The 11,668-nt window shown below is 36.5% G+C and overlaps 1 protein-coding gene across 3 annotated transcripts in view; it reads right to left on the bottom strand.

Annotated features, from left to right (window-relative positions):
* The window catches only part of LOC106867619 (b(0,+)-type amino acid transporter 1), a 72,556-nt gene that overhangs the window by 32,090 nt on the left and 28,798 nt on the right, over positions 1-11,668 (bottom strand). For all 3 annotated transcript variants that reach the window (XM_052966542.1, XM_052966541.1, XM_052966540.1), the window contains exons 2-4: positions 4,002-4,203; positions 1,182-1,283; positions 11-274 (exon numbers count right to left, since the gene is read on the bottom strand). In XM_052966542.1, the coding sequence (XP_052822502.1) occupies positions 11-274; positions 1,182-1,283; positions 4,002-4,203 (568 nt within the window). The remainder of the gene's footprint in view (positions 1-10; positions 275-1,181; positions 1,284-4,001; positions 4,204-11,668) is intronic.

Raw genomic sequence — 11,668 nt, 5'->3', positions numbered from 1 at the left:
ACATACTTACCTAATACAGTGATAGTAATAAGTTTCACAACCACAACCGGAGGTTCACAGTCACCATAGAATGGTTTTGATGCATATGTTCCCAGACTCATCACCATTATCGATACCATTCCTGGTCGTATGACAAACATTGCTAACCAAGCAAATAAAAAGGCTGGTACTGGACCCCAGGTCGGATGTGATGCACCAAAGGTATGTATAAGATATGCATATTCTCCACCAGATTTCGGAATGGCAGTCCCTAGTTCAGCATAACATAGGGAACCTATAAAGAAAATTAAATATTCAGCAAAAAATCCAATGGTAATTTATTATTAGGAACTTATATATATATATATATATAAAAATAAGAGAAATTTTCAAAAGTTTATAAAAGGTGACAAGATAAACTATGTGCATCATCTTGCTATGAAAACAGGTAGTAATTTTACCTTGTTCTTTTTCTTAGTGGAAGTTTTAAAGAATGCAGTTCCATTTTAACAGTTATTTTCTAAAAGCTATACTGGAAGTGACAAATGAGCATATCTGGCATATTTTGCTTTATGAGTTCAATAAAAGCACCAATGCAATGGAAAGTGCAAGGAATATTAATGCAGTATATGTGGTGCAGACATTAAGTATAAGCCACTGTCAATGGTGGTTCCAGAAATTCCAAGTTGGAAACTACAGCCTAGAAGACAAGCCTCATCCTGGAAGATCTGTAGAGCTCGACGTGGACATCCTGCAAACCTTGGTGGAACAAAATCCCATCGTAACTGTTGAGGAACTAGCAGAGAAGCTTGGATTTGGTCATTCAAGTCAGCACTAGAAGAAAAACAACCATCTTTGGTTTCAATACATAAGATGTTCTTCCATCAGGATAATGCTCAGCCACATACAGCAAGGATGATATTCCGAAGGCTGGAGCAGTGTGAATGGGAAATGATGCCCCACCTACCATATTGCCCCATCTGATTATCATTTATTCCACAGTCTTCAAAATCATTTGGACAGAAAATATATGAATTCTGTAGATGAGGTCAGAACAGTACTGGAGTGAATTTTGAAAGAGGGACACCTGCTGTTATTATCGAGGGCATGGGAACTGTAGTAATAAAATATTTTTTGAAGACTTAAATATATAATATTTAAGAGATTTAAAAAATTTAAATATGTGATTAAAAAAAACTCACCTAAAGTAGCTAAGAGACCACAAAAAAACCAAATTATCAGACTCAGAGCCACTGAGCCACCTCCAATCAATACTCCTTTAGGAGATATAAAAATACCAGAACCTACAATCAAAAACATTTAATAATAAAATTAACAGATTATTTCAGAAAATAAAAAGAATATAATAATTTCTGATACAAGATTAAGGCCCAAAATTTGGAGGAAGAGATCAGTTAATTATATCCACACAAGTACTTAAATGGTAATTTACTTCATCTGTCCTAGAAGGATGAAAAGAGAAAGTTGACATCGATGGGATTTAAATAGAATATAAAGGGCCAAAGCATTTTGTCCAATGCTCTAACAAGTCTGCTTATCAAATGCCCTTGGTAGCACTTCAAACATTTCAATGAATTTATTTTATGGATGATGATGCTCTTTGTGATTACTACTCTTGAACCTCTGCTATATACTAGGACTTCCTCTCTCAACTGGCTTGTGATCTTATCAGACATCTTGCACACTGATAATTTATGTTAGGTACACTCTATGGAAATATTACTTGTCTCTTTATAGTGTATCAAGCACAGCCATTTCTCTAATGACAGTAGAGTTCTGTCTTCTTTCTTCTCAAATTTGTCTCTCCAAGAGTTACTTTGAGGTCTCTTAACCCTATGCTTTACTTCCACATTTGGAATTTAAGTCAAGAGGCTCAACAAGAGCTAGGTCCTGCTATATAGATGTTCCTAAAGACCTTTCTCTCAGAATGTTGTAACATAATTTGTTACAGATAACTGGACAACAGTTTAACAAATTTAACGAACTAATAAATCTCTTTACAAACCAATAATTAATATTCCTTGTGAACTAACCAATTGACACCTTCCAACTTCACTGTGAACTAACATGAACTTCACTCAGACCAGTCTCTCTCTCGCAAGGGGGCATCATAACTCTCATCACAATATCTCCCCTTTTGAAATTTTGACTACTGTAAATTTCTTTTATTTCTATTTCCAACACCTCTCTCTCATTTTTTTTTTTTTTAGTTGTTGCATCTTAATTGTTGCCCGACTTTTAAGGTAGTATTGTGTTCGTTGCACACAGCACTTTTTCTTTTCGTTGAACTAAACACTCTTGTTAACACACTTTTTTTTTCTTTAAATTTAATATCTTTTCCGTTTAGGTATTACCTCCAGATATTCAGTTTGTTTTCATTTTCTGAAGCTACTTCTAAGGAGTTCAGTATCTCTTGGTGCTGGCACTTCAAATATATCATAGAAGACTTCCATTGGTATTACCCTTCGTTCTTCTGTATGCCTCATCTTTGACTGGTTAAGGTGTCTCTTATGTTCTGAACATTGTCCTTTAATTAAATACCTCATATTACCTAATCTTTTCATTACACAGTCATCCTCCCAAGTTTCCTTACCATTTTGTAATTTGAACTCAGAACACAAAGAGCCAGAACAAATGCCACAAAGCACCCAACATGACAATGCTTGCCCTGACATATTTAATTTTACTCAAAATGCTATTCAAGAGGTTGGTTTGTAAGTTCTACCTGACCCACCAAATTCTCCTGATAAAAGCACTTTCAGATGATCGCCTTTTTATCAGTTGTTCTCCAGTGGTCAGTGAGGTGTTTTATTCAACAAGTTGGAACTGAAAAAGTGGCTTGATGGATTCTTCAAATTAAGACCTAGTGATTTCTGCTGTCAAGGCACTGACAAGCTAGTGGAACATTGGCAAGAAGTCATATATAACGAAGGATTATTGACTATATTATTGATATATCATTGACTGCTTTCTTAAAATTATTGATGAAAAACGTGGGGGAGGGATTTATCTAACAACCCAGTACATTCATTAAATTATTTATTCCCACTTGAAGGTGGATGTTATGTTAGTACAAGCTATACTGCGGTAGTTACTATGAGAGTAATTCTCATATAAGTTTTCAGTACAAAATGCACACTTTCTTATATCTCTAGCGGGGATATAAATCCCTGCTATCTCCTGTGCCAAGACCACCAGATCAGGTGATTTCGACCTTCTTTGGTCTTGTCAATGAGGGATGCTCAACCACTAGAGATAGCAGAGACTCATCTCCTCACCAGTGATATATAGAAAAACAGTGCCAGAAGAGGCACTAATGTTGCGATTAGCCAATGAACTTGTTAAAAAATATATATTAGTGACAGGGGAAGTATTAATACTGAAGGGTAATATTTATCCCCACTTGGACATGGATGTACTGTTAGAATAAACTATACTGTGGTAGGTACTATGAGAGAAACTCTCATACAAGCATTTGGTGCAAAATGCACACTTGCTTATATTTCTAACAAAGAGATAAATCCCTGCCACTTCCAGCACTGAGACCACCAGATCACGTGATTTCAACCTTCCTTGATCTTGTCAGTGATGGACACTCAATTCTCATATAAGTTTTTGGTGCAAAATGCACACTTGCTTATATCTCTAGCGGGGATATAAATTCCTGCCATCTAGAAATAGCAGTGACTCATCTCCCCACCCACAAAAACTTTTCAGCTTTTTTACACATACTTAATAAATTAGTAATTACTGGTTTAATCTGAAACTCCTTTCCCTGAGGTTTTGCATTAAATAGAATTAATTTAAATTTGTTGAGAACTCTAAGATTGAACAAAGAATAGATGCATATATTTCTGTATTCACTGAATGAACAGTCAAATGTTCCATATAACATCATAAATTTACATAATGGATTCAATCAAGCCAAAGCAAGATTTAGTAATTTCTGAAATAAAGCATATTTTTAAGTGTAAAGAAGGAAGACTCCTGAAACTACCTACCAATCATTGTTCCTACAATCAGTGCAACAGCACTGAATAAACCAACACTTTTCTCCATAACCATAGCATGTTGACCGTCAGAGGTAGGGTTTAAGGCTTGTTTTTCTGGTATTATATCTTCAGTTTTATCACCTGATTTACTATTCTCAGGTATTTTCTCTGATTTACTATTCTCCGGGGTTTTCTCTGATTCTGAAGCCATCTGTAAATAAAACAAAGTCATTTTAAAACTTCAAAAAATAAACTAATTGTTAAAGAGGACAACGAATGTTAAGGCAAGACAAACATCTTAAGTCATATATGTTATTATTTTTGGAAAAATTCAAAGTTTTACAGCTGTTTCTGGGATATTCCAAAGTATGGGATATTCCGTCATCAGAGACAAATAGGGAAAATGTGAAGGGTATAGATTAATGAAACAATGACATGGAGAACAGGAGAAAAGACTTGAAGAAAAAGAAGAAAAAAGAGGCATAAAAGTTCACAGTTCAACTTTCCAGTAGTGTAGATCATCATCATCATCATCATCGTTAACATCTGCTTTCCATGCTAGCATAGGTTGGATTATTTGACTGAGGACTGGCGAATCAGATGGCTGCACCAGGCTCCAATCTGATTTGGCAGAGTTTCTACAGCTGGATGCCCTTCCTAACATCAACCATTCTGAGAGTGTAGTGGGTGCTTTTACGTGCCACCGGCACGAAGGCCAGTCAGGTGGTACTGGCAATGGCCAGGCTCGAAATGGTGTATTTTACATGCCACCTGCACAGGAGCCAGTCCAGCGGTACTGGCAACGATCTCGCTCGAATGTTTTTTCACATGCCACTGGCACAAGTGCTAAGAAGGCGACGTTGGTAATGATCACGCTCAAATGGTGCTATTTACATGCCACCGACACGGAAGCCAGACAGCTGGTGCTCTGGCAACGAACACACTCGAACAGTGCTCTTAGTGCTCCACTGGTACAGGTACCATCACGATTTCGCTTTCGCTTGCCCCAACAGGTCTTCGCAAGCCGAGTTTAGTGTTCAATGAAAGAGACGTCAGCATGGGTGCCAGTCTACAGATTTAGTTCGATTTCGATGTTAGTCCATAAGTCTTTAGGTGCAATCCTGAGTAAATCCATGTATGGTTATAACCTTAATAGTGTAAATATCCAGAGATAAATGCAAACATATCAAAGTTTCATAAGAGAATGGTAGCAGAGGTAGCTATTAAGGGATAAAGAGAAAGAAATATAAATAGAAAGAGAGGAAGGTATTGATAGGGAAGCAGGAGGTACAGGAAGTGGAGTAGGAAAGCAAGGATTAGTATGAAGGATAAAATAAGGTATATAAAAATATAATGTACAAAAATAAGCAAGAAGATAAATAAATAAGAGTAAATAATGAGAGAGGAGGAGATAAAAGAAGATAGCATAAAAAAAAATACAAAAAAATGTAAAATGAAAGGGATTCAAAGAGAATAATAGGTGTCAGTATTATTCTACTAGTTTGCAGGATTGGGGAGCAAATCTAGTAGTAGGTGTTTGTATCCATTTTTAGGTCAGTGGCTATAGAAATATTTTTAGCTATGGGAGTATGAGTGTGTAGGTAGTCAGGAATGGAAAGACCAGTTGAATGTTAGATTATCTAGGAATAAGAGTTACAACTAAATATTAGGGGATTTAATAGGTTAAGGTTTAAATATAAATTAAAGAATTAAAAGTTATCTTGTAGGGTACTAAGGCTGATAGAAGCAATGTACAAGGGTATGTATTAATGATCATGGAGGTATGTATGTGAGTTATGTGTGGGGGTAAGTTTAAATTTGGATTTATGAACGAATTTAAAAGTGCAGAAGAATTTGTGCTTAGACGTTGTGAAGGCTTCGTTGTGTTTGTTAAGCAAGTGTGGTGAGTTATGTGCTAAAATTTTGAGGGCTTCTTTTAGGCACAGTTCACAAGTAGAGCGCTGGCCCTGATATGAGATGCCAGAATCTATTATACCCCAGGATAATCTATATCATTTAGATTAATTAGATGGTGTACATGTTTGGCTAGTGATGTGGAATTGCTATGCTCTTTATATTTAAACTAAGCCCGGTTTCACCCGGTCAGTTTGGATGATGTGGCTGTAAAACCTGCTCTGTGTAAGCATTCAACTTGTTTGGGCACACTTAGGTTAAAAAAACAATTTTAGAATGACTTTTTTCTGTCAAAACGCTAAAAGTAACTGACCAACAAAAAAAAAAAACAACCAAGTTTCAACCAAATCAAAAAATAAACCCAAATACTAAGTGAACAAAGTTGAACCATCCCACTTCCATTGCGTGCACACACACACATTCACATAACCCCCACACACACACACTTTTACATACACACACATATACTCACACAAAGTTGAAACGTTGTTTGATTTATTTTTTCAGCGTACACTACCAAGTATAACATCATGCCATCCTTCCTTATTCATCTATCACTCCTTCCTTTCTCATTCATAAACACAACAGCATTATTATAGTAGATTATCTCAGTAACCATGGGAGCTATGAAAAAATACATTCCCCCTCCCCTCCATCTTCCACTTTCCTTTCATAATCTTGCAAACTTACTTACCTACTCATCCTATCCAATCCTTGGTTCCACTTCATTCTCTCTCCCCCCCCCCCACCAACTTAAGTAGCTTTGTTCATACTCATCACCTTGCACAAAGCCACCTCCCTCAACATTACTTCCTACTCCATTGAGTCTTATCTTGAAAGTTACTCGATGACTTTACTGCTGCTGATGCCATGTAAAAAGCACTCAATACACTCTGTAAAGTGGTTGGCATTAGGAAGGGCATCCAGCCATAGAAACTATCCCAAAGTAGACAGTAGAGTCTGGTGCAGTCTTCTGATATGCCAGCTCCTGTCAAACCATCCAACCCATGCTAGCATGGAAGGAGGACATTAACCCAATGACATCGGTTGACAAATTTATGCATGCTGTGTACTTACTTTAAATCAGATGTAGTAAGTATACACAGCCCTTATTGGCCCCAGTTTCTGAGCCAGTTGAAGTAAATATCCACTATCACTCACAGAGTCGATAATAGAGGTCACCATGCAAATTTCAAGGAATCTGATAGGTTTGTTAGATTCTTCATGCAAATATTTCCAACTCAGTTCAAAGCTTCACCACCATAACAATACAAAACTGCAGTTTCTGCAGTTAAACCACCATTTCCACTATAGTTTCCTATCAAATTTGTACACGTTCAGTTAATTCTTCTGGCCTTTCATGGAATTTACAGTCGTTACCACTTCCAGCTACACCTGTTTCATTAAATTTACAGTCCTGGTTATTTGTTGTTACATCCATCTACACCAAACTCCTCCACTTCAACATCAAGTGGTTAGTCCTCAATAGTTGACTGAGAGTAATTATTTGCCCAGTAGATTGGGTTATTCTGATTTCACTAGCAATGACAAATATTGGTTACATAAAAGAGGCAGTAAGGCAACAGTCCATGGCATCCTGCTGGCATGTCCAACCAGGTTCACAACAAGACTTTGGTGCTTGGGGGTGATTCAGAATGTTCTTGGTGGGCACTAATCAATATTGCAGGAAGATTTTTCTAAACTGTATTTTCTAAATCTGAGGGTGAACCATTGAATAGTGAGGGTGTGGTGCCATCCAGTAAATCCCACCTCTCATCCTTAGCAACAGGCATATGTTTAACACTGGCAAACAACATGGGGCTGGAAATCATCATCATCATCATCTAATATCCGCTTTCCATGCTAGCATGGGTTGGACGATTTAACTGAGTACTGGCGAACCAGATGGCTGCACCAGGCTCCAACCTGATCTGGTAGAGTTTCTACAGCTGGATGACCTTCCTAACACCAACCACTCTGAGAGTGTAGTGGGTGCTTTTACGTGCCACCGGCAAAAGGGCCAGTCAGACGGTACTGCCAACGGCCACACTCAAAATGATGTTTTTTACATGCCACCTGCACAGGAGCCAGTCCAGCGGCACTGGCAACGACCTCGCTCAAATGAGTTATGAGACCAACTGAGGTGTTGACATACAATCACATGATGAACAGTGTCAATCATTCCATTCAACTGGTGTCAGCACCCAAATTAGCATGCAAATTCATGAAATGGTATAAGAAACTTTTCTTCTCTGTGGTGGACATGACACTAGTAAATACGTTTTTGATATGGCAAATGCTTGGCAGTGTGGGAGATGGACTATTACTTCATCAGTTGCTTGTGAAAGAAATAAAAGTAGTTTCACATTTCCACCATACCAATCACAAGAGTGTCCATATGCTTGTCCTTCCTCACACTGAATCATCAAGGAACGTGGACATTTCCCCCACACACACACACACACACAATTCTGCCAACTGAAAAGAAGAAAAATGTGTCAAAACAATGGCAGTTTACATAAATAAACAGTGCTTGCTTTAAAGCTTTGATGTAAATATACACCAAAATCATTGTCACACACTGGGGATTGACCACAGCTGTGACAATTTATGTTGGTATGGCCTAGTTGCCTGATAAATAACTATTGTCATGAGTTAAATGATGATAATGATAACATATATAAGATGAGTCTTGATGAGACAACCTAGTAATCAGTTCGCTTAGAAGAAATTTAGAATGCAGGTGCATGTTCATCAAAGCTCACTTCTCAGCACATTCCTATTTATTATAGTTATCCAAGTCATAACAGAAGAGTTTAAGATTAACTGTCCATGGCAACTCTTATGTGCTGATGATTTAGTAGCTATAGTAAAGTCAGTGAAAGATTTAGAAAAGGAATTCCAGAAACAAAACCTAGAAGCACAAGGCCTCAGAGTAAATATAGCAGACTAATTTCAGCAAATAGGAGAGAAGATAAGAGCCTACTATTGCTACTAAGATAAGAACCTACTATTGCTATGCTCGATATGCAGAAAAGGAGTAGGTAGGAACTTCATATGATATATTCAATGTGAACAACGGGTGCACAAAAGGTATAATGGGATCACAGGCAGGTTGCAAGAGAAGAGACATTGTATATAGAAGATGCACAGTTGTAGTTAGTAATCAGAGCAGTAAAATAAATTATTTCCAATGCTCAGAAGGATTCATAGAAATAGTTGACAGGATCTGTTACCTAGGTAACCTAATCAGCTGTGCATTGAGAGCATTACAACCAGAATAAAAACAGGATGGAAAATGATTCTCCCAATTAAAGGGTAGATTGTATGAGGCTTGTGTTTGAAGTGCAATGTTGCACATGACCCCTAAATGGTTACATCCTTAAGCCTAAGTGATAAATAGTTAACCTTGTTGACATCAGTCAAGTTCCTAGCAAACATAAGCACCTTAGCTAGCAACCCTTTCAATACAATGGATAAAAATTCACTATATCAAATTGGGTCAACCTTGCTCTGCCTCCTATGCTGGTTAGCTTTAAACCATGAAATAACTTCACTGGTACTAAGCCATAAGAAGAGACTGGATGTCTTCCTTATGTCATCACTGATTTTTCTCAGTATATGTTTGCTTGCCACCCTAATTTCCAATTTAGCTGGGTTAATCAGATGGTATTTGTGGTTAGAGGCAAAGTTTGGTTTGTAGTCTTCCATGGTGATAAAGGTATTTCTCTTAGCTAACGCTTCCACCATATATATTCAATTAGAGGTTGTGTTAACCTCATGAATAATACTGAGTATTAATTGAAACAGCTGTGAGGGATAATGATTAATTTGTTAATAATAGACAATTATTAACTTCCCAGTCTCCATTTTCTTTTTCTTCTTTTATCCTATATATATAAGATTGAAGTTTTTTCTCTCTCTCTCTCTGTGCATGCGTGCGTGTACACAAATTTAATGTACCTCAATAACTTCTACATCTTTCATCTGATTTCTTTAAAATTTGATACACAGCTGCTTCATATCCCAGACCCAAACATAGGGTACTTAGATTTTTTTTTAAATCAATATTGGGGCCTCTAGGGCAATGGGGGACCAACAATAGTTGATTCCTATTCATTTGCATTAATCAGCTGTTTTATAATCAGTAGGGTCTTCAATACATTTTTAATCTTTTTATAAAAGTGAAAGAATTTTGTCTATTTATTTCCACCAATGATAGTGATTAAATTGACTAGGAACACTGAATGCATACATTTCCACAATTCTCAACTTTACACACACATTACTTATGTCCCAAGGATGGTCATGCGCTAAACACTTTGCCCAGAGGCTCCCACGTAAATGGACCTAAATGGACATAGCTTTTTTTGTATGTAGGGTCTTCCATACTTTATACCTCTGTCTCTCTGCTCCCAATGCATTCTCAAATGGCTGAGCCAAATCAAGTTTTACATGGTAATGCTATCACACCCCAGGAGTATCAATGTAATTGTTTTGGACTAAAACAATGCAACATTGGTACTGGTTCCGTATTATGTGTCAAAACTTGAAGAATAAAGGGGAAAGAATAAAATCTATATTGTTATGTGATATATTGTTTCACTTTAATACTTTTACTTTTACTTCTAACCACCACCATGTCACATTTTGTATATGACTGTGTATCTGTCTGTGAATGTATATGCATGAGTGTATGAGTGTGTATATGTCTTACAGTGTGTGTGTCTTTCCACATTAGGTACGTTATTAAACACATTATATGTTTCATTTTTATACCTTTACTTTTAATTCTGACCACCACCCATAGTACATGTGTCTGTCTGCACTATGTACGTTATTAAACACATTATATGTATGTGAGGGCTGGTCAGTGTCAATATGAAATTTTATTTTCATTTCAATTAAAACAATATGACATTTCATAGCAATAATTTTTTTTTAATTTACGTAGATGTACTTACATAGCAACTGACATGATCAAAGATCCTGTGCTTGGAACATATATATATATATATATATATATATATATATATATATATATAACCTTTGATGGAGTAACAGTTATATATACAACTTGAACACACACATTAGTACATAAACATACATTTACATGTACATACACATATACATACATGCAGACACATCTACACTTACGTAAATGTTCATACATACTTATATGCTTGTGCATTTACATATATACATACATACATACATATACACATACATACAGACATACATACACACACACACACACACACAGCACATACATACAGAAACACATATATATCATGAACTGTTACTTTCTCAGATGCAGCACAAAGTTTCATCAATGATTTCTATATTATTTACATTATTTATTATTGACAGATATTTGTCCTCATCTTGTTTGTTGTGAAAACGTTTCGACTGATATACCCTCCAGCCTTCATCAGGCATCTTGGGGAAATTTTGAACCTGGGTTCTCATTCCTAAGGTATTGTTTTATATTATTATTATTATGAGAACCCAAGTTCAAAATTTCCAAAGACACCTGATGAAGGCTGAAGGGTATATGTCCACCAAACTAAGTGCACCTCCACGCAGTTCATAAAAAAAAAAAAAAACCTCAGATTTCTCGCATGTAATCAACTACCCTGACCTCCTAATGTGCCAGCAAAGCCCTTATTTTTCTTCGAAATGGGATAGGAAACTGGAACCCACAGGCCTGAAATTATTTGAAAATGTGCATAAATATTATATATATATATATATATATATAT

Source organism: Octopus bimaculoides, chromosome 3, assembly GCF_001194135.2.
Source record: "Octopus bimaculoides isolate UCB-OBI-ISO-001 chromosome 3, ASM119413v2, whole genome shotgun sequence".
In the NCBI taxonomy this organism is placed as follows: Eukaryota; Metazoa; Mollusca; class Cephalopoda; order Octopoda; family Octopodidae; genus Octopus; species Octopus bimaculoides.
Note: the sequence above shows the minus strand (reverse complement) of the source record. Positions and strands in the feature narration are given on the sequence as shown.